General features: G+C 43.5%; 1 protein-coding gene across 1 annotated transcript; it reads left to right on the top strand.

Annotated features, from left to right (window-relative positions):
• The first annotated feature begins 865 nt into the window (after window positions 1-865).
• On the top strand, window positions 866-19074 carry LOC133464067 (NACHT, LRR and PYD domains-containing protein 3-like). Its single transcript, XM_061746034.1, has 12 exons — window positions 866-948; window positions 3462-3566; window positions 4296-4400; window positions 4846-4950; window positions 8128-8267; window positions 10233-10723; window positions 11539-11922; window positions 12694-13595; window positions 14416-14589; window positions 17039-17212; window positions 17512-17558; window positions 18536-19074. The coding sequence occupies exons 1-12, from the start codon at window positions 866-868 to the stop codon at window positions 19072-19074; spliced, it is 3249 nt and encodes a 1082-aa protein (XP_061602018.1).
• Window positions 19075-23750: the final 4676 nt, after the last annotated feature.

Raw genomic sequence — 23750 nt, 5'->3', positions numbered from 1 at the left:
GCCTCTCAACATCAACAGCAGCTTCAGTCTCCCACCAACCCTTGCTGCTGTCAGGCCCCGCCTTATAAGGCTGGCAGGGTGGAGAGGCTGACGGGCCACACCTGTGTCCTGTCAGCCTGAGTGGCTGCACCTCCTCCACCCTGCCACAGTCTCATTTATTCATTCACACACGCAATAGTATACTTGGGAAACAGTTAGGCACCAAATATAATATATTTAATTTTCTGAGATGGCAAAAATAAGAACTTTATTGATCCCACATAGGAGTAATTCATGTTATATCAACTATAGAGAACAAGGTAGTGCCCAAAAACTATATATATCCCCCTCACAAAAATAAGAGCGTCAGGTGAGGGATGAAGATGCTGCTGCAAAGTGCATGACTGTGAAGAGATTGTAAATGACTAACTTGTCACGTAACTGTGAGATGTTGGATGTAGTTAGATAAACTCAGGTTCTGTACAACAGCTCCATCTAGTGATTGATGAAAAGATTGAAAACAGTACAGTTAATTACTTGTAATTAAGATGCCAGTTCCTGCATAATCTGCTCTGATAATTCTAAATGAAAACAAAAAATGATTAGCCGTGAATATTTTTAAAAGAACTGATGTCAGCACTTTACTGTAAATCTGGTCTTCTTTACATTAAGGTCAATAATTAGATCATTATTCATGTGAATGTAGTTTATGAAGAGAATCAAGTGGGTTGTTTGTGGGCGGAGAAAATCCCGATTAATCAGCAGAATGATCAGTAAACACCAGGAAGTCTCTGTTATGTTGCAGTTTGCTTTTACCAAACCTTATTGTTTTGTTGTTATTATTGCAGTAGTTTCAGCTGCTTCTGAGGAAACGTCAGACGGGAGGATGAAGAGGATGAAGAGACGGAGAGACTCTCAGTCGTCCGGAGAGCCAGCCAGCAGCTCTAGCTCCAGCGATCTACCTGACAGGTGACGGGTTTATCCTCCCTCACCATGTCCTCCATGTCTGCGTTGGTTAATCTGAATTTACCTTCTTCCTGCTGCAGCTCTCAGAGCAGTGACGATGACTTTCCCAAACCAAGCGATGCCTAAAGCTGGGCATACATTGAACGATATTTTAAATCGTTTGATTCAGTCCCATCTCAAACTGCACGACTAGATCGCTGAGTTCAAAAGTTCACAGCCCACGATTTATGTTCTCACACTGTACGACCCGATGCTCTGATGCTCCGTCTGCTCACACTATACGATCATAATCCTCACACTATACGATCATAATCCTCCCGCAAAAGTTGTGTCTCGGCGGAGGGACCCGACGTCCCAGCAAAATGAGCACAACAGAGAAGTTCAGAACAGGAGACAGAGACACACTAAAGGCTGATTTATGGTTCTGCGTTACACTAACGCAGAGCCTACGGAGTAGGTTACGCGGCGTTGCGCCCCGTACGCTGTGTTGGTGTAACGCAGAACCATAAATCAGCCTTTAGCAATTTGTGCCATTCTGTGTGGCGATAAATGAAAAAAGATTAGACAATGTCGTGATTGGACAAGGAATTCTTTTTTTTCTGCTATTAAAACATGATTTGTAATGTGAATATGCAACACTTAAACTACAAATAATAGTTTTTGACGTGACATCAGAGATTGCGCATGCTCTCTGTGAAAGGATGAGGCAAATCGGGTCGTAGCACGACCAGGATTTCAAACATGTTTGATTTTCTTGCGACCTCACGATTTGTGATCGGGAGCTCGTTGTGAGGTGTTAATCTCTCGTAGTGAGGTGTTAATCTCTAGTCGTGAGGTGTTAATCTCTAGTCGTGAGGTGTTAATCTCTCGTAGTGAGGTGTTAATCTCTAGTCGTGAGGTGTTAATCTCTAGTCGTGAGGTGTTAATCTCTCAACGTGAGGTGTTAATCTCTCGTCGTGAGGTGTTAATCTCTCGTCGTGAGGTGTTACTCTCTCGTCGTGAGGTGTTAATCTCTCGTCGTGAGGTGTTACTCTCTCGTCGTGAGTTGTTACTCTCTCGTCGTGAGGTGTTAATCTCTCGTCGTGAGGTGTTACTCTCTCATCGTGAGTTGTTACTCTCTCGTCGTGAGGTGTTAATCTCTCGTCGTGAGGTGTTAATCTCTCGTCGTGAGGTGTTACTCTCTCGTCGTGAGGTGTTACTCTCTAGTCGTGAGGTGTTACTCTCTAGTCGTGAGGTGTTACTCTCTCGTCGTGAGGCGTTACTCTCTCGTCGTGAGGTGTTACTCTCTTGTCGTGAGGTGTTACTCTCTCGTCGTGAGGTGTTACTCTCTTGTCGTGAGGTGTTACACTCTCGTCGTGAGGTGTTACTCTCTCGTCGTGAGGTGTTACTCTCTAGTCGTGAGGTGTTAATCTCTCGTCGTGAGGTGTTACTCTCTCGTCGTGAGGTGTTACTCTCTAGTCGTGAGGTGTTAATCTCTCGTCGTGAGGTGTTACTCTCTCGTCGTGAGGTGTTACTCTCTAGTCGTGAGGTGTTAATCTCTAGTCGTGAGGTGTTACTCTCTAGTCGTGAGGTGTTAATCTCTCGTCGTGAGGTGTTACTCTCTAGTCGTGAGGTGTTACTCTCTAGTCGTGAGGTGTTACTCTCTCGTCGTGAGGTGTTACTCTCTCGTCGTGAGGTGTTACTCTCTAGTCGTGAGGTGTTACTCTCTAGTCGTGAGGTGTTACTCTCTAGTCGTGAGGTGTTACTCTCTTGTCGTGAGGTGTTACTCTCTTGTCGTGAGGTGTTAATCTCTTGTCGTGAGGTGTTAATCTCTTGTCGTGAGGTGTTACTCTCTAGTCGTGAGGTGTTACTCTCTAGTCGTGAGGTGTTACTCTCTAGTCGTGAGGTGTTAATCTCTTGTCGTGAGGTGTTAATCTCTTGTCGTGAGGTGTTACTCTCTAGTCGTGAGGTGTTACTCTCTAGTCGTGAAGTGTCTCGATCGATTGGGTCAAAATCCGGCCCGATACAAAAAATAGTCGCACGACTGGAAAATCGGCTCAAAACGAGCCGATAATCGCACAGTGTCTGCCCGCCTTAAGGTAAACCTAGATTTATCTTTGCATCATTGTTGTAATGTTTTCACACGGATTTCAAAGAGCTGGAAGTCTTTGAAACATTTTATAACCAGGTGCAACTAGGACTGGTACCTTTTTTATTTATTCTTTTAATTTTCGGTACTAGTGCCGATACCGGTTCCCTAACTGTACTTTTTTTAGATACTAATCTTACAAAACACCTCTAACCTATAAAACTAAACTTAAAACCTTTCTGTTTAGTAAAGCCTATAGTTAGTGTTTAGTAAACCTCTAGCTGGTGTTGGTAAATCTCTAGTTGGTGTAAACTCTAGTGTGTTTTTGGGTATTTTAGTTTGAAATGCATTTAAAGATCAACAGAACTCATCTTCTTTTTCCATTTCTGAACTGCATCCGAGAGTGTCCAGCTGAGTGAATGCAGCAGTTGTTCATCTCTGTTTGCAGTTTGCGGTCCAGGGATATTGAACCTGCAGCTCCCAGCATCCTGTCTCTGAAGAGTGATAACTCCATGTACCGACCACTCAACTTTAGTGGGGAAGAGACGGAACGGTACGTTTCTAAATGAATTGTAAAGAGTAATTAATATCATGACACATTACTTTACTGATGTTGATTTATTTTTCAGCTTTGGTAATCTGACTCTTAAGAACTCATGTTCTTTTTCCATTTCTGAACTGCATCAGAGAGTGACTACGTTTCCATTCAGTCATTGGGGTTAAGGTCAATATTCCGGTTATTGAAACATTGGGAATAATGTGTTTCCATGCTGAGCTAACAGGGTTATCCCTGTTTCCATGGTGATTAATCATTTATCTGGATCAAACCAACGACGCACGGAGAACGTCATGACACAATAACTGTCATTTCTGCTTCTCCTTCCTGGATCCAAATCCACAACAACAACAACAACAATAACAGCAGCACGGAGGATAATCAACATAATCAACTGGTCTTGGTTTCTCCGTGTTTATAAGAACTTCCTGGACTCAAAAGACCAGGATTCCTTGTAAACAGAGCATGTGCAGAAAACAGATTCCTGTTCCGTTTGATGGGGATATTCTGTTTGGTGTTTACATGACCCAATATTCAGTTTAAAAGGAGTAACCCAAGGGTCATATTGGGTTTTTAAAAACCGGAATATGAGCAAAGTCGGGTTATTCAAAGGGGTTATTGGTGTTTACATGGCGTGTAACCGGGTTATTGATCATATTTCGGTTTTAAAAGGGTTATTCAGTGTCCAGCTGAGTGAATGCAGCAGTTGTTCATCTCTGTTTGCAGTTTGCAGTCCAGGGATATTGAACCTGCAGCTCCCAGCATCCTGTCTCTGAAGAGCGATAAGTCCATGTACCAACCAGTCAACTTTAGGCGGGAAGAGACGGAAAGGTACATTTCTAAATTAATTGTAAAGAGTAAATAATATCATGACACATTACTGTACTAATGTTGACTTATTTTTCAGCTTTGGTAATCTGACTCTTAAGAAGTTTCTGCTAATAATTTTTGTGCAAACAAACATAAATAAATCGTTTATAGTGCAAAAGAAGATTAGCAAACGGTCACATAAAAGCAACTTTTGCAAACAAGTACCATCCGTGTTTAGAGACTGCAGGGCTGCGTACTTTCCGCCGGCGTCTCCAGCAGTAGAAACCTACGCTCTGACGTTGTGGACGATGCTGGACACACAGATACCTGGTTGCCAGATCTGTCCCTCCAGTCCACCACCAGGGCCCAGGGGGGTACTGGACTGATGGAGGTCCGGGTCCAGGGCAGAGCTCTGCACTGGACCCGGACCTCCGTGAAGGCAGAAGTTGTTCATCTCTGTTTGCAGTTTGCAGTCCAGGGATATTGAACCTGCAACTCCCAGCATCCTGTCTCTGAAGAGCGATTCATCCAAGTACCAACCACTCAACTTTAGTGGGGAAGAGACGGAAAGGTACATTTCTAAATGCTCTTTTAAACACGAGCATAGCCAGCTGATTTCCAGTGGGACAAGTTTATTTGTATGCATTTACATTTTCTAAACAGTTACTGGGTTTTTGGGAAGTTCCTGACCGAACCTTCAACCAGAGATTTGGTGGTTTTTTTCTTTAAAGAATTTGCTAGTTCCGTGAGACATCTGGAAATAGAAGAAATGCGTTATCTGGGTAAAAAATATCAATTATTTCTGTTACTAAAATTTGAATGTTAAAAATAAAAAGATTAATTATGGTATCCCAATCCAACTGTTAAGAAGTTGCTAATCAGACTAAAGTTATACTGTCGTCCACTATGACCCTTAACTGCAACCATTATTGCTTTTTTTAGTTTTTTACATGTTTAAAGTGTCAGCTGTGTCCCAAAGGCCCAACTAAAATTCACATTTGATCTTTTTCTGGTTTACGAGGTAATTCTAAGTTTGCCACTGTTGAAGAATATTATCAAAACCAGTTCAGAAGTCCGCTGTGGTGTAGAGTTTTAGGTCGTTTCCGAATTAGGACACTACCGCACTATATGCTACATACTGCAAAGTATGCACTGAATACAGCCTACTGAATGAAGGATTCAGTACGCTGCTCCAGCAGACCGTTCACACAGCAGTGTGCTACAGTGTATCCCAGAATGCATCTCGCACCAAAACGTCAGCGAAAGATGAGATTTAAAAGCAGACTAGAGTGTTTCTCAATCCTGGTCCTCGTGTTCCCTGTCCTGCATGTTTTAGATGTTTCCCTGCACCAACACACCTGATTCTAATTAAAGGTCCTAATTAGCTTGTCACCAAGGTCTGCACAACTCTGTTAATGACACAGGTACTTGTATCACGGTGCGCTGAAGCAGGGTAGCATCTAAAACATGCAGGATTGAGAAACACTGGACTAGAAGCTGTTGTAATTCCAGTTGTAGCGCTGTTAATATGCCACTTTATTACCTTTTAACATATTTTTAGGGATAAAAGTAACCGTTTAGTTTAGTAGCAAGTTTCTCCAAATAACGCCTGTTAAGAAATTTGATCCGATGTTCCGGGGATCAAAAGAGCCGCCGGTCCGGCCGCATCAGCAGCAGCTGTTACCATGGTAACAGCAGCAGCTCACGGCCGGAGAACAGACGTGATCGCCGGGTCAAACTACGGCGTCGTCCCGAGGAGAAACCTGCAGCCCTGTGGAGAATTGTCGCCGGCTGAAATAAATCATTTAGGAAAATAAATGTTGGTTTAATAGATGAAATCTAACAGTCGTAGCTCTCACGTTAGTTTGTCTGAATATAAAGTGAAGCTTCATGTTTTTACTAGATAGATAGATAGATAGATAGATAGATAGATAGATAGATAGATAGATAGATAGATAGATAGATAGATAGATAGATAGATAGATAGATAGATAGATAGATAGATAGATAGATAGAACTTTACTCATCTATCTAGTAAAAATAGAGAACATGAAGCTTCACTTTATATTCAGACAAAACTACCAACTAGAGACAAAACAAAGCTATAGCCCAACGGGTTGCGTAGGCGACTCACGTACAGCGAACGCGGGTTTGATTCCAGTCGGGCTATATTTTGCAAATTTCCCCGATGTGGGACTAATAAATGATTATTTTATCTTAAATGTTGAAATAGCAGTAAAGCCACATTCATTGATGAAATGACATAAGGGATGGAAAGGGATTTAAATAAATGTATTGAAATGAACATATCAGTCTATTGAATTTCATTTTATTTTATTATTAACAAAGTTCTCCTCTCTGTCGAGTAGCTCTCTCTCCATCTTCTCCTCCTTGTCCAAACCCTCTCTCTGCATCTATTTATTTCAGCTCCCGGACAAATTCTCTGTCAAAACACAGCAATGAAAAGTAGTTATTTCATGAAAATACAACGAACTACCGATATATAACGTTGTTATAACACTTAGTTCACTTTTATTTACGTAGCAAGCACGCTAAGATAACTAACAAAAACCTAACATACTATTAAAAACCCACAATTTTTAATCGTTGTCCTTACACTAAATTGAATTAAAAAGGTTATATATTAAAGTTACTTACATTTATATTCCTCCTTCTCCCTCTCCACAGTGTAACTAGTCCTTTCTGCCTTCACATCACATCACTGTCCGGTTGCAGCTGTTTTCTCAATAAAGCTTTGAGAAAGAAAAGAAAAAAGCGCTGCCCGGCCGAGGCCGCATTGCATTCTGGGATATAGTAGGCGAGGTAGGCTGGTCTGAAGCATGCTGCGGATTTTTTTCCAGATCAGTACAACATCCGGGTATTTTTCGCACACTGCAGATTTCCTTCTGTTCACATACAGCATACTACTTACTACACTTTGGCCAAATCAGTGTATACTTGTAGTACAGTATGCGAATTCGGAAACGACCTTAGTCTGTGGTGTAGAGAGTTTTATTCAGTAGCCGGCGGTGAGCAGACCTACAGAGCGTGTCTGGGTTGGTGTGCTGACCCAGTAAGTTACATTAGATTCAAAGCACAAAAGGCAGGAATAAACAAGCCAAGTGAGAGACAAAAACAATTTACAGTTAGATGTGATCTGTGGCCAAATGCCGTTATCGGGCATTTGGCATGAATATAATTCAGTTGGAAACTACCCCATAGCGTGTTATTCAAGTCTGTGGCATTAACATATCAGTCAGTCAGGAACTTCATCATATGGAGTTGGTATTAACATATCAGTCAGTCAGGAACTTCATCATATGGAGTTGGTATTAACATATCAGTCAGTCAGGAACTTCATCATATGGAGTTGGTATTAACATATGAGTCAGTCAGGAACTTCATCATATGGAGTTGGTATTAACATATCAGTCAGTCAGGAACTCCATCATATGGAGTTGGTATTTACATATCAGTCAGTCAGGAGTTGAAAGGTGTCGGCTCTGCAGGGGGAGGAAGCTGGAGTTTCAGGTCAGCCACGGTGTCACAATGCCTCATCACCACGATTCTTCTGAAACTTGTTTACAGTCTTGTACAGTCCTGTTTTAATGATAAAAAACTAATAAAAAGACTTTGATGAAAAAAAAACTTGTTTACAGTCTATTTTCTATAGTTTCAGTTTCGTGCTGGTATTGCAGCCAGATATACTGTATATTTACATCATGTATGTTGTATTTTCATCTTTCAGCGACCCGGCTCTCTGTTCGGGGTGTAAAGAGTCTTTGACGGATCCAGTCCAGCTCAGTTGTGGACACTCGTCGTGCAAAGAGTGTTTACCGTTGGACGCTGCCTGTCCAAAGTGTGGAAAGAAACCCAAAAATATTCCTTGTAAGTATTTAAAATACTGTATATACATCCATCCATCTATTTTCCTAAACTTATCCAAGGTCGGGTTGCAGTAGCCACTTCGTCCAGCTAATCTGGGGAGATCCCAAGATGTTCCTTTTTACCTTTTTTTTTTTTTACCCACTCAAATGTTGCCAATATGTATTTATTCACTTAAATGTATTTCTATGTCATCTGCCATTTAAAAAAAGAAGAAGAAAAAAAAAAAAGTAATCTCAGGGCACCTTTTATATAGAAAAAAAAGGGTAAGTACAAATCAAATGAATTACAATCCAATTGAATCTGAATGAATATTTAAATTGCAAAAAAAAGCGCTTCGCATCATTCATTCTGTCCCAGCCAGGGCACATACGAACGAACTGTTCATAAAGACGAAATATCTAAAACTGAGAGAGATACTTCATTTTCAGATGCTACAAACAATTTACAAAGCAACACAGGCGGCATTACCAGTAAATGTTCAGAAATTGTTCACTCTTAGTCAAAGTCCTCACAGCATGCGCAGCTCGCTGCAGTTTAAACAGAAAAAGATAAGGACAACGATGAGAAGCCATAGTTTGTCAGTAGCTGGTGTGAAAATGTGGAATAGCCTAAACAATGAATTAAAGTTAGCAAGAAATGTAACTGTTTTCAAACATGAGTTAAAGAAGCTGTTATTGAAGGAATATCAAACCTAGGTACAGGAAGGCAATGTCTGGCTATGTGTACGAAACAAGGCAATGTGGGAAAATCAGCACTGGAACACCTGGCATGGAAACAAAACATGGAAACAAAACAAAGTCACTATAAAATGTGTGTGTGTGAAATTGAGCTCTATCACAGCACAGCAGATATCACGACCAAGCAGAACATAAAATCAAGAATGGAGATTCTGAACTGGTCAGTAAATGCTATTGACAAGATTTTTTCTACACGGCGTGCTGGGACAGGGGAACCGGCCTGTCCAGATGGGACATTCTTGGCGGGGTACACTATGGACAGTTGGAACAAATGGAGAGTGGTGTGTCTTGGGGTGCTGGATATGGAAGACGTGGAGGACGTCTATATCTTCACGGGCATGACGGTGGGCCTGGTGATCCTAGGGCTTGGCGGGGTCTGGATGCTACAAAAGCTGAGAAAAGTGAGAGCTGATCAGGCAAAGCTGCTCTCTGGCCTCGCTGACATCCAGGGGAGACTGACCAATGTATGGTCGGATGTGTCCAAAGCTCGTGAGGAGATGAAGTCAGTACGAGCGGAGGGGGCAAAGGCTGTGGCGGCTAGAGAGCCAGAGGACAGCGACTAATCAAAATCTGCATTGACACACGCACCTCCATTGCAAATTGGATTGCATGCAAAAAGAGACTTGGACATAAAAATAACTGAACAGTGGACACAGTAGTAAATCACAGGAACGGTGATCAGGATGAGTGGACTGGACACGTGTACAAACATACATGCTATCTGGACTGTGAAGGATGAAATTAGACAAATTGCTATGTGGTAAACTATGTATCTTACTGAATTCTGTTGTTGATGTGATCATGAATCTTACATAGAACGGGGCGGGACTTTGATAAGCGTCAGCTTCTCCCGTACCCTTTTCGTCATGTGCTGAGTATGCAATGTATAATGTTCTGGAGATGAAATGTGTCTATATAAACATGCCGAAATAAAAAAAATAAATAAATAAAAAAAAAGAATCAATTATAAACCATTTAAATTCCATTCATACAATTCGGTTGATTATTTGGTCATGTTGATTGTAATTTTATGGAGAGGAAATAACCCTTGTAACCCTGTAGGCCCCAACTCTAGACTTTATCAAAAAAGAAGGTTTATGCCTCATTTTAAAGTTAGAGGATGTCTCTTCAACTCAAAGAGAGGAGCCTGATAGCCAAAGGTTGTTCAGATAATTTCTGATGTTTACTGTATTAATGTTATTTGTGGTCACGTATTTGATCGTTACAGACGATGACCGTCTTGGAGAAGCAAAGAAGAAACTTAAAAAAGCCACGCAAAAGAAATACACCTGGACACAGGAAGGCAACGGTGATCCGCAGACTTCCCTGGAGAGCATCTACACCTCTGTCCACATCACGGCCGGGGAGAGCGAGGAACTGTCGGGGGAACACGAGTCCAGACACCTTCAGCACAAGCTGACCACGCAGGCGTGTGATGAGACGATCAACATCGGAGACATGTTCACGTCCGGCCGGGAGGAAAACCGCCGGACCATCCTGACCAAGGGCATCGCAGGCATCGGGAAATCCTTCTCCGTGCAGAAGTTCCTCCTGGACTGGGCCCAGGACAAACAGAACCAGGACGCTGATCTGGTTTTCTGTCTGACTTTCCGGGAGCTGAGTTTGATTGGAGGAGAGAAAAGCCTCCACCAGCTCCTGGATGAGCTGCATCCCTCCGTCCACCAGCTGAAGGAGGAGGAGGATTACAGCCACGCCAAGGTGAGAGCAGGGCTGGGGATTTACCTGTACACCAAGGTGAGAGCAGGGCTGGGGATTTACCTGTACACCAAGGTGAGAGCAGGGCGGGGGATTGTTGACAACCTCAACATTCCATTCCATTTCCATTCTTTACGTTTCGATTCGATTTTTCCTTTCCTTTTTAATCTCGACATTTCAACTTTTTTCTCGAAATTTTGACTTTTTTCACGAAATTTTGACTGTTTTCTCTCGACATTTCGACTTTTTTCTCAACATTTCAACTTTTTTCTCAACATTTCAACTTTTTTCTCGAAATTTCGACTTTTCTCACGAAATTTCGACTTTTCTCACGAAATTTCGACTTTTCTCTCGACATTTCGACTTTTTTCTCAACATTTCGACTTTTTTCACGAAATTTTGACTATGTCCTCGACATTTTGACTTTTTTCTCGACATTTCGACTTTTTTCTCGACATTTTGACTTTTTTCTCGACATTTCGACTTTTTTCTGGAAATTTTGACTTTTTTCTGGAAATTTTGTCTTATTTCTCGACATTTCGACTTTTTTCTCAACATTTCAACTTTTTTCTCGAAGTGCATAATGAATAATAAAATCTTCCCCCAGTTCTAACTAATATAGAAACATGCAGCATGTGTTTCTTCATTCTAATTCTGATACAAGACTTTTAATTTTTTGCGGCTCCAGACATATTTGTTTTTTGTCTTTTTGGTCCATTATGGATCTAAAACATTTTGGGATGCCGACTACTGGCTTAATCAATATTGAATCAGGGCGGGGAGAATTGATGCATCGATTTTTCAATATTCCCCCCCAGGTGATGGTGATCCTGGACGGGCTGGACGAGAGCAGACTTAAGCTGGACTTCAAGAACACAAATGTTGTAACGTCTGCCAGCGCTGTGACGTCCGTGTCTGACCTGCTGGTGAACCTGATCCAGGGAAACCTCCTCCCGGAATCAAACCTCTGGATAACCTCCCGTCCGGCGGCCGCGCTGCAGATCCCCGCCGAGCTCGTCCACATGGTGACGGAGATACGAGGCTTCAACGACCCGCAGAAGGAGGAATACTTCAGGAAGAGGTTCGGCCATGACCCGGGTCTGGCCCAGCGGGTCACGACACACGTCCGGTCCTCCCCCACCCTGGACATCATGTGCCAGATCCCCATCTTCTGCTGGATCTCCGCCACCTTGTTCAGAGAGGTTTGTAATGGGAAATTTTGGTATAACATATATATTTTGTCTTGTATGCTTTAAGACTAATGCACAAATCCTGTTTTCAAGTGAACATTCCTATGCCAAGGTCAAGATCCTTTGACACAGTGCCTGGCATGGTTGTGTTGAGGAATTTATCAAAACCAGTTCAGAAGTCCGCTTGTGAGATCAGATCATGTCTGAGTTGGTGTGCCGACCCCGGGTGATTGTGTCATGACTTTTTATACAGTAAGCTTCAAGGTACAGAAGGCAGGAAATACACAAACCAAGTGAGAGACAAAAGTAATTTACAATCAGATGTGATCTGTGGCCAAATGTCATTATCTGGCATTTGGCCTGACTGTCACTAATTTCTAAATTATCCCATAGGGTGTTCTCGTGATTCAAGTCTGTTTGAACCAACTTCCAGGTGTCGTCTGCAGGGGAGGTGGGTAGGGAGCTGGGTAGGAATTTGGAGCTAACACAAAGGTGTTGGGTCTTAGTTCAAAGCCCTGCAGGGGGCCACGTGCTGTCACAATGCTTCATCAGTTGCCAGGGTGATATTTTGTCTTTTTGTTCCCAGCCTGGCCACTATAAGATAGCGTGTGCCTAAACATCTTGAAGGCATTTCAGGCTGACTGAGCGTCTGATCAGATCGGCACTGTGTGATCCTCCATTCATGAATGCTCTTTTTTATTAAAACTCAAGAAAGACAGCTGACGTGTCGAGACATTCTTTTTGAACACTTTTTTGAACGAACAACAATTTTTGCCACCACAGGTGTTCGGAGGAGAGGAGGAAACGGAGATCCCTCAAACGCTCACAGAGATGATGGCGTACTTCCTGTTCGCCCAGACCAAACGCAGGAGCAGGAAGTACGACAGGAAGACGGAGAAGAACAAAGAGAAGCTTCTGAAGACGCACAGAGAATTTCTCCTGAAACTCGGGAAACTTGCATTCGTCCAGCTCCAGGAGAACAAGCTGATCTTCTACCAGGAAGACCTGGAGGAGTGCGGCGTGGACGTGAACGAAGCCTCCATCTACTCCGGATTCTGCAACACGATTCTGAGGGCGGAACAAGTCCTCTCCCAGAAAAAGGTCTTCTTCTTCGTGCACCTCACTGTGCAGGAGTTCTTCGCAGCCCTCTACGTTTACGAATGTTTCACCACCAAAGACACCAAAGAGCTCCGCGGTTTCCTCAACCTGCAGGAGGAACAACACGCTCTGCTGGATCTGCTCAAGATGACCGTGGACAAAGTGATGGAGAAGAAAAACGGCCACTTGGACTTCTTCCTGCGCTTCCTCCTGGGCCTGATGGTGGAGCCCAACCGGAGAGTCCTGCAGGGCCTGCTGACGCCGCAGGACCCGGCCGAGGACGCCGGCAGGAAGATCTCCACCTACCTGGGCTCCATTCGAGGGAAGAGCCGGTCTCCGGACAGCTGCATCAACCTGTTCCAGAGCCTGGTGGAGATGAGGGACCACAGAGTCAAGGATGAGATCCAGGAGTATCTGAGAGAGGGGGGTCTGGAGAGGAAGCTGACTCCCCTGCACTGCTCGGCGCTGGCCTACATGCTGCTGATCTCCAAGCACAAGCTGCCAGAGCTGGATCTGAAGAGTTACAAGGCCTCGGAGGAGGGCAGGAAGAGGCTGATCCCCGCCGTGAGGATCAGCAGGAAAGCCTTGTAAGTTTCCTTCCACTGTCATTTATCAGGCTGGTACTGGGCATCTACACTAACGTTGCTTTCATCAACGAAAATGATGACTTAATATCGTCGTCAACGTCAAACTTAATTACCTGAGGAAAATGAGACGCAACGAAAATGCTGGTCATGTGACGATAACGATAATTAAATCTATAAGGCAATATCATAGAGGAATAAAAACCAGACTAAAATGTAGATTACAAAATAAAAACTCGTGTTGACCAAATGAAATGGAAGGAAATGTTCTAACAAAGATCCTTAATGTCCATGTTTGCAGTAGTTTCCTCTTTAGTCTTTAAACCAGTTTAATCTTTAGATCTTTGGATCCACTTTCCTACATACAGTAGACGTGGAAAAGAAAACCCAATGTGTCGTGGAAAAAGAAAAAGATGGGGAGAAATGTGGAAAAATAAATATGTTGTAAACTGAAATGAGAGTCTTCTGTATCTGGAATGAATGTATTCTTGATAAGGTAACAATAATATAATAATAATAATAAGATAACTTTGTTTGAATTGTAAAATGTGTTTGGATAAATACAATCTTTGACTAAAACTAGACTAAAATGGACAATTCTGACTAAAATAAGAGTAAAATGCTCAGACTTTTAGTCGACTGAAACTTGACACGACTAAAAGGAGAATGAACGTGACTAAAACTAATAAAAACTAAAATGATAGCTAGATTCAGCTGCATCTCTCAGAAACGCAGTGCGTCATACATGTGGACCAAACAGGAGCTTCAGGGGTCTCCGTATAACTCTGAGAAACATGAACCTATCCCTTTAACCCACATTCAGGCTGAGAGACTGCAGAGTGACGGCAGAGTGGGTCAAACATCTGGCCTTCGGTCTCAAGTTCCCCTTCTCCCCTCTCCGACATCTGGACCTGAGTGACAATGACCTGGGAGACTCGGGGGTGAAGGAGCTGTGTGGCGGCCTGATGAACCAGAGCTGCAGGCTGGAGACGCTGAGGTACCGCCGACACGTTCCTACCACCGCCGTCTCCGTGACAACGCTGCTGTAAATAGGGATGGGAATTGATACGATTTTTTACAATTCCATTTTAGATTCTGCATAACGATTCGGTTCTTTATTAGCGCCACGGCTGCGCCAGAGGCACTCCTCCACAGCTATGCAATAGTGTAGCCAGAGGCACTGTTATTATTGTTCAGGCTTATTATTTATTATTCCGTATGAACTTCGGCGCGTAACTAGTCCCGCAGCTTTGAGAAAACGCGAAAAGTAAAAACGTGCGCCTTAAGCGGAAATCGAGTGGTATGACTTTTATTAGCGATTGGTGCGCACGTTTTTGCGCAACGTGCGAAAACGTGCGCTTTTTGGCCCATCCGGAATGCATTGGGAGAACTTTGGGGCCTCACCACTCGCACACCGTTACTTGTAAAATTCTGAACCGATTTAGAAAGTTGTAGGCCCTGAATTTAACTACAGTCCTTTGGATTTTCAGAGCGATCGCACAAATAGTTTTCGCACGAAGTGCAAAAACATTTCCAAATTTCAAAACTAATGGGGAGATTTTCCCATGTATGTGTGTGGCGCGGAATGTCACCATGTGGATGGGAGGAGGTAAAAAAAAAGCCAAAATTCCCCTTTTTTCTGAGTCACCTAACTTTCTCATACCTGCACGTAGAAATGTCATTCAAACTTCAAAATGGAGGAAAACTTCTCTTCTCTCCAAAACACCAAACAGTTGTTTCCTAAGATGTACACTTTTCAAGATATGAGCCCCCAAGCGAGGACTGGAAATCACTTTTTTGTCAAATCTAGAGTGCGGGTGTCAGTTGCTAGAGTGGGAGAAACGGTAAAAAAAAATAACCCAAAATTTTATTTGTAACTTGAGCTCACAGCCAAACCGTAAAAAGGAGACAAATAATTTTTGGTCAGAATGTAGACATAGGTGTTGGGATTCATAAAATGTGACTTTAACAGGCGGGGTATGCACAAAATTTAAACGGGGGAGGCTAGAGCGGCGCCAATACCTGTCTCGGTCTCCATTGGCTGTAATGTAATCAAAAGTTTTCTTCAAAAAAATGTCACTCTGTCTTCGCACTGAGCTTATTCAATCATTTTAAGGAATATCTGAATAAAATTAAGATTGTCAGAATCTGCCGGGTTCTGTGTCTCTCATGATGTTTTTGTTTTTCTGCTACGAGCTACGGTTTGATCACAAATCGGAGTTATTTGAGACCTTGTCAGAAGCCAAAATCTGGGTTTTTCCTCACAGCAAAACCAGAAAGATTCTTCCGGGAGGTTCTTGTTGCCGGGGTAACCAGAATTCAGCTGCTGACTCTTTCCTTCAGCCAGAACTGGTCACATGACTCAATCACCAAAGTCTTCATATACTTTAACCTGTAAAATGGAGACGACTAAAAGAATTCTGGGAAATCTGACCCCTGACCTTTGACCTTAGCCGACCCCCAGTCCTGCAGCCTCACGGCCGGGAAGCTGGAACCGGTTCATGTTTTTTATATATATATATATATATATATATATATATATATATATATATATATATATATTTAATAGCCCCCCTCACACACGCATGCACACACACACACACACACACACACACAGTAAATAACCACCAATAAATGCTATAACTTGAATAGTTTGACATAGAGAGTCGTGGGTGGTGTCATCGGACTCTGTTTTGGAGTATTTGACCTTCATTGGTGAAAGTTAGCCACGCCCCTTCTTCTGATTGGTCGATATGTGATAGTTCCTATTTTCTGCAATAACTTTCGAATTTTTTGATATAGGGAATGTCATCAAAATCGCAATCTTCATCACAGTAGTCCCGTGGCACTTCAAAATTTCCAGGGAATTTTATGTCTAGTTATTTATTATCCCTTATCGATTGTCATTTGGAAAAAAGGACAATGACGTAAATGTCGCTAATATGATAGGCAGTGTTTTTTTAGGCAGTGTTTTTTTAGTTAATTAGTTATCTGCTTTATTATTAGCCAAGGACACCCTAACGTTGCTGCTGCTTGGTTGAGAATCACTGATGTTGGTCCGGAGCCGATTGAAAACGCGACATTCATTGATTGTTATTGCTGCTGTTTTTGCATGTTGGTAGTATTTCCTCCCTTTGACGGAGTATTCACTTGGCAAGTATTTCAAGTTGCCCTGTTTTTTTTTTTTACTGAAATGTAACAAGACTTTCAAGCGTTTGTATCGCTTGGGCGCCAGCTATGCAACGTGCCTGATGACGTCATTCGTACTGGAATCGAAAAGGGAATCTTTTTACAAAATTTGCAAACGATTCCAAGGAATTGAAACACTGGGAACCGGTTCTGAACAGGAACCGGTCCTGGATTCCCATCCCTAGCTGTAACACACCAACCCCTCCCTGGGTGTCTGTAACCCACCAACCCCTCCCTGGGGGTCTCTCTCTCCTCAGCCTGTCTGGGTGTCTGGTCACAGCAGAAGGCTGCCGGGACCTGGTCCTGGCTCTGACCTCCAACCCCTCCCACCTGAGGGAGCTGGACCTGAGCTACAACCATCCAGGAGACTCTGGGGTGAAGATTCTTTCCGAGCTGGTGGAGGACCAACAATACCGGCTCAGTAATCTCAGGTAATTAAAGGAAAACCCTCCCCAAAGACCTGCCAGCCATTTTTGATTTTGATTTGATTTTGATTTGTCTCAAACATGCACAAGCATAAAACAAACGGTACATATAACAATATAAAAAAGAGCACATTACGATGCAGTGCAAGTTTGAGAAGGAGCTGAAGGAAGCGAAGCTTATCAAGTTCAGCCCCCCCCCTACTTCGCGACACACATAAATACACACATATATATATACATATACACACATATACATATATACTCATACATATATCAGAGATGTACTGATGTCTCATTTCTTACAGGACCGAACACGGTGGAAGTCATCGGTTGAAACCAGGATTAAAGAAATGTTAGTATTATTTATTTATTTTAATATGGAAGCTGCAGAATCTTCTTCTTTGCCTTTTTATTTTTAGGGTTCACCCCAGCACTCCATCTTTCCTTCCTTCTGCACCTTCCTCTGCCGCACCGACCCTGCATGTCCTCTCTCCTTCTCGTAGTGTCCAAACCCTCTGTTGTTGTCCCTCCTGTACATCCGTCCATCCCCAGCTCTGTCCTGTCTCTTAGAGCTCAGAAACACCAGAGGTTGGACCAAGATGCAGCAGAAACCCTGAACAATATTCACCAGGGCGGCCGCTGGTCCTTAAAAAGTCTTAAATAAAATAAGGCCTTTAAATGTCCCAATTGGGCTGAAAAATATATATTTGGGCTGCTTTTCCTGGTTTTTACTAAATATTTAGGAGAAATGATTAACAAAAAAGTACAAACGTACACAATAAACTCACTGATATTATATTTGCTTTAATCGACTCAATTTAATTGTTGTCTTTGTTTGGAGCCTGAACTTTTCTTGACTATTTAGTGGTGTTGTGAAGCTTGAAATGTATTACTGTACGTATTTAATAATTGACGGTTTTAACATAGAGAATGTTTGATTTGGGCTGGTTTTTTATTATTTTGGTGGGTTCTACATCGTGTCTGGGCTGGAACCTGCCAGATCTGGCAACCTGGACCTCAGCCCATTTCTTAGTGACTCGTCTTTTTGGTCTTAAATTTAGTTTGAAATTGATTTTAAAAACTCTTAAATGTAAATATTTTTAGTTTTTTTTTTTTTTTTTACCTTGTCTGCACACATATATGTGTGTGTGTGTGTGTGTGTGTGTGTGTGTGTGTGTGTGTGTGTGTGTGTATATGTATATATATACATATACACACACACACACACACACACACACACACATTTTTTTTTTTTTTCTTGTAAATGTTTTAGTTTAATGTTGAGTCGCTGGTTGGATTGTCTGGTTTCATCAGTTTTCCTGGTTGCAGATTCCTGCCAGCTCTCTCTGGACCCCAGCACAGCTCACGGGGGGCTGGTCCTGTCGGAGGGCAACACCCGGGTGTCGTGGGGGGGGGACCAGGACCCCCAGCAGCCGGACCCCCGCCCCGCGGACCGGTTCCTGCCCCCACCACTGCTGTGTGAGCAGCCCCTCCGCGGCCGCTGCTACTTCGAGGTGGAGAAGGCCGAGCCCTTCAGCGTGGGGGTGACCTACCGGAGCCCTGGGGGGCCCGGGGCCCCCCCCGGCCGGCTGGGACACACCCAGGAATCGTGGGGCCTGAGCTGCTCCGGGAGCGGCTGCCACGCCCACAACGGGGGGCGGGGCGTCTGCGTGTCGTCGCTGTGTCTGCGCTGCAGCCGCCTGGGGGTTTACCTGGACTGGGAGGGGGGGCACCTGTCCTTCTACCGGGTCTCCTCCGGGGACAACCCCACCCTGCTGCACACCTTCACCCACACCTTCACCCAGGACCTGTACGCCGCCCTGGAGCTGCAGCCCAACACCCAGGCCCGGCTCTGCAGCATCAACTGATCACCAGATCACCCGGTCACCTGGTGACCTGGTCACCTGAATCCATTCGGAATCCATTTTAAAATTGTATTAGTTGCGTATAAAGCCCAAAACGGCTTAGCTCCGCATTATCATTAGACCTGGTAGTGCCTTATGTTCCTGGCAGAGCTCTCTGCTCTCAGAGTGCAGGTTTACTCGTAGTTCCTAGAGTATCTAAATGTAGATTTGGAGGGCGGGCGTTCTGCTATCAGGCACCATTACTATGGAACCAACTTCCAATCTGGGTTAAGGAGGCTGACACCACCTCCACCTTTAAAACTAAACTTAAAACCTTTCTGTTTAGTAAAGCCTATAGTTAGTGTTTAGTAAACCTCTAGCTGGTGTTGGTAAATCTCTAGGTAGTGTAAACTCTAGTGTGTTAGAGTCAGTAGTCATAGTTGCAGCTATAGAACAAGACTATAATAGTTAGTCTCAAATATAGCTTGGTGTATATGCTGCTATAGGCCTATGCTGCAGGGGGGACCGACATGATCCGCTGGGCGGTGCCTCTCACCCTTCTTCTCCTCTCCTCTTCCCTTCCTCTCTTCTCCATTTCCATTTTTATTTATTATAAATATCTCATAGCTATCGTTTTTGTCCATCGTTCCTGTAGTTTCTTGAGCTGGCCCCCCTTTTCTCCTCTTTTTTTCTCTTTTGTACATGGTGCAGCATCCTCTGTTGGTGGTGAAGAGCATCTCTGAATGCACAACACCGGATCCTGCAGCGTGGGAGTGAGAGGGGCAGGGTAATGGCCCGGTCAGGGTAACGGCCCGGTCAGGGTAACGGCCCAGTCAGGCGGGGGAGAGATTTGTCCCTCAAGACTCCTCTCCCTGGCCCTGCCCCTTCTCAACCTTTCCCCGACTCTGAACCTGGGACTTGCTGATTGGGCCGGAGCTTCGGGAGCTGCGTTCTGGCCTGTGTTCCCGGTCCCCCCCCATCCCCGGTCATCCCGTTGCTGCTTCCACCTACCTGCTGTGCTGCTGACGTCCCCGACCCCCCAGTCTGGCCCTCGGCAGGAGGGTCCCCCCTTATGGTTCAGGTCCTGTTCCAGGTTTCTTCCTCCTAAAGGGGTTTTTCTTGCCACTGTTTGGTTTAAGGTTTTTCTCCCACTAGGGGAGTGTAGCAGGGCTAGTGCTACGGGGGTCACCCTACAGGACAGAGGACACAGCGTTTCGTGCAGGAAATCTTTATTTGCACCCAAGACACACGTGCCAGACTCAGCAGCTTCCTCCCAGCAGAGACCTCTTGCTGGTGCAGCCGCTCTTTATGTAGCCAGGCAGGGTGGAGAGGTTGATTGGGCACACCTGTGCCCAATCAGCTGAGTGGCTGCTCCCCCGCAGCCCAGACCCAATCCTCCACCCTGCCACAGGGAGTTTTTACCTCCATTGTTTATGTAATAATTGCTCGGGGGTTTATGTTCATGTTCTGGTTCTGGAAACATCCTGGAGACAACTATGTTGTATTAGACGCTATATAAATAAAATTGAATTGAACCTGATCACCTGATCACCTGGGCTGGAAACGCTCCACCACCAAAACAGGTTCTTATCGTTCAGACTAGCGATGCCCCGATACCATTTTTTTCACTTACTAGTATTTTAATGTGTGTACTTGCCGATACCGAGTACCGATACGATACTTCTACCACAAGAATAACTAGGCTGAAAATGCAATGAAAAATGCAATGAATTGGAAGACAGGTTCCATTATTAACAACTATTTTTTTAAGATTTTTTGGTTTCTAGTGGCCCTTTATTGAAGTAGCAGACAGGAAGGGGGCAGAGAGAGAGAACGGGGATGACATGCAGCAAAGGTGCAGGCCGGGATTCAAACCTGCGACTGTAGCCTCAGTATATGAGCCGCTGCTGAACCCACTGACCACCGAGAGGCTCAAGTAGAATAACTATTTTAAACTAAACTCAGCCGGCTGGGCTTTCCTCCGTGGCCCAGTAGCCCCCCGGCTAGCGCCGCGCCGACAGCTCGAGTCCGAACACCGTTGGTCGTCTCTTGCCATCGTCTGTGGCTTTAGCAGAACCTGAGCTAATGTGGCTGTTGTGGTCTTGCAGTAGCATTAGCAAACTCCGTATCCTCAGCTTTATGATGCGTCTTGAGATGTTTTATCCAGTTGTTGGTATTAAACAACGTATTCTCCTTCCCTCCTCTTGACTCCTTAAGCCTGGATTAAGGTTCCGTGTTAAACCAACGCAGAGCCTACACCGTCACCGTGAATGCCGTTGTGAACCTTCGGACTTCTCCATCACTCCATTTCTCCGCGGTGCTAAACCCCCCAGAGCTCTAGCTGATACTTTGTTTAGCTTCAGGCTTTTCCGGTCAAATTGAATCAAAGAAATAAGGACAACTATTGTGCAAAAAACCAAAACCAAAAAACAATTACACATACACGAAGAAAAGAGGCTGAAAGTTCACGACTGCTTCAAACTGGAACCAGAAATGCGTTGCTACAAAGAACCAATCACAGCTGTGTTGGTCTGCGACCTCTTGACGCGTAGCTACATTTTTTGGGAGGTGCATGTCAATCATGGCATGGCGTGCGCTCAGTATCGATTTAAACGCAGAACCAGAATCCAGCTTTTAGCAGCACGTAGCTAGCAGTCTGTTGCTTCTGTCGTCCCTTATTCTGAAATATGTCCAACTGCTGATGTCCCGCTGCATTAATTGTTGCTATCTTGCCTGAAACGGCGCTGCCAGTCTCACTCATGTATCATTCCCTTCTCACTCATGTATCACTCTCTTCTCATCTCCCCCTAGAGTCACTAACCAGTAACTACAACAACGATGAAGTATCGGTGCGCGGTATCGGATAATTTTTGCGAGTACGAGTTTATGAGAGCAGCATCGGCCCAGATACCAGTACCGGTATCGGAGCATCGCTAGTTCAGAATCGGGGTTTGTTGGAGAAATTTGTTTCTGCAAGAATGAGACACAAGACAGAGACATTAGATTCAACAATCTGTAAAAGAAGTCAGGCAGCTGAACATAAGTGTCAGCTTTCTCCTGGCTGCTGAAGTTAATACAGACGTAAGCCATATATTTATATACTCTGAACCGTTATATACCGTTCTTTTTACAGAGTCTATTTTATTCTGTAATATTCTATTATTTAGACTTATTCTACTTTTTTATTTTATTTCTACTTAATCTGTTTTTGAAGGAAAGCACTACTCCGTATTGCCTTTAATTTCGTTGTGCCCTGTATAATGACAATAAAAGTCTGAATCTGAATCTGAACAATATTGACCAGGGCGGCTGCAGGTCCTGAAAAAGTCTTAAAATCCATTTTTGCTAAAATAAGGCCTTTAAATTTGTTAATTTGTCTTAAATCTCCATCTAAGGGTCTTAAGTTTAGAGGGATTTTATCCAGTCATCATTAAGAAGTGAATTTCCTGGTTTTGAGGAGAATCTCCTGCAGAGCTGTGTTGGTGAGACAAACGTCTTTAGTTCGAGCCCCAAAAGTTTGAGGAATATTTGTCAATACTTTGATATGTCCACTATTTTTAAATGTAAACATTTAACTGTTACAAACTGCTTAACAGAAGCGACTGGAACCCAGTAAAATGGCCAAACTACAACTTAAGGACAGAGATCCTGCTGGAGACGTGAGGAAGAAGCTGCTGCTATTGAACATGTTATATTCTTCCTGTGGTAAAGGGTTGTTTCCCTCTTAAATGAAGTGTTCACATTAAACCTCATTAAGTCCCAGATCTGTGTATGTTGGGTTTGTTGTAGGTGGTCCAACGGGAGTTTTCGTGTATTTAAACGATCCCCATCGAGAGAGGACCCAATTTCTTGTCAAAACGTCTACAGTTTTCAACAAATGAAATAAAAATTGTTGCCACTCGTACTTCTTGTACTTTTTTTGTACATCTGACTTTGTCCAAGTTAGTTTTTCTGGCAAAGACGGGCTTTCTCAAATAATGATTTTAAAAACAGTCGTACTACTTAGTCATTCAACCTGATAAAACACAAAATTGTCAGTATTTTAGAAGTCGTCCTGACTGTTATCCTGACTTTTCTGTGTCTTCTGTCATAACATTACTGACGTCCTCAAATGTTTTTGTGTGCTTTGCCCATAATAAATATATCTGATTTGATTTCACAATTTGAAGTCTATTGTGTTGCTTGGGAACTTCACCTTCAACTTTTTTTTTTCTCATTAAATTATGGAATCATTTTTCAAAATTTGTGGAAGAAATATGTAGTATTTGAGTTCCATAAAAGCTTGTTATTAGTTTTCTTCCTAATTGTCCTTGTGATCAAGAACCCCCAACACTAAAATGGTTTGGCCGCTGATCAAAATTTGATCATTTAATTCAACCATTAGAATGGTCAAAATGTCCGGTCAGCACAAGTCCGGTGCTCAGAAAAGAAGAGAAAAGAGAAGAAGCGAAGAAGAAAATAGAGGCCTCAGAGATTCTCTACACAAATATTTTAAAAAGGTGGTGACGGTGAAGCTGGAATTAATAAAGTCAGCGTAGAGCAAGGTAAGAAACAGTTACAACGTTTACCAACCTGTAACTTAACCTAACTGGCTAGCTCTAATGCTAACGTCCATTAGCTTGTATAAAAACCTGAAGAGCAGAGAGAGAGGAGAGGAAGAGGAGAAGGAGAGATCTGGGCGCAGGGGGCCCATCTTAGAT

Source organism: Cololabis saira, chromosome 17 (assembly GCF_033807715.1).
Source record: "Cololabis saira isolate AMF1-May2022 chromosome 17, fColSai1.1, whole genome shotgun sequence".
In the NCBI taxonomy this organism is placed as follows: Eukaryota; Metazoa; Chordata; class Actinopteri; order Beloniformes; family Belonidae; genus Cololabis; species Cololabis saira.
Note: the sequence above shows the minus strand (reverse complement) of the source record. Positions and strands in the feature narration are given on the sequence as shown.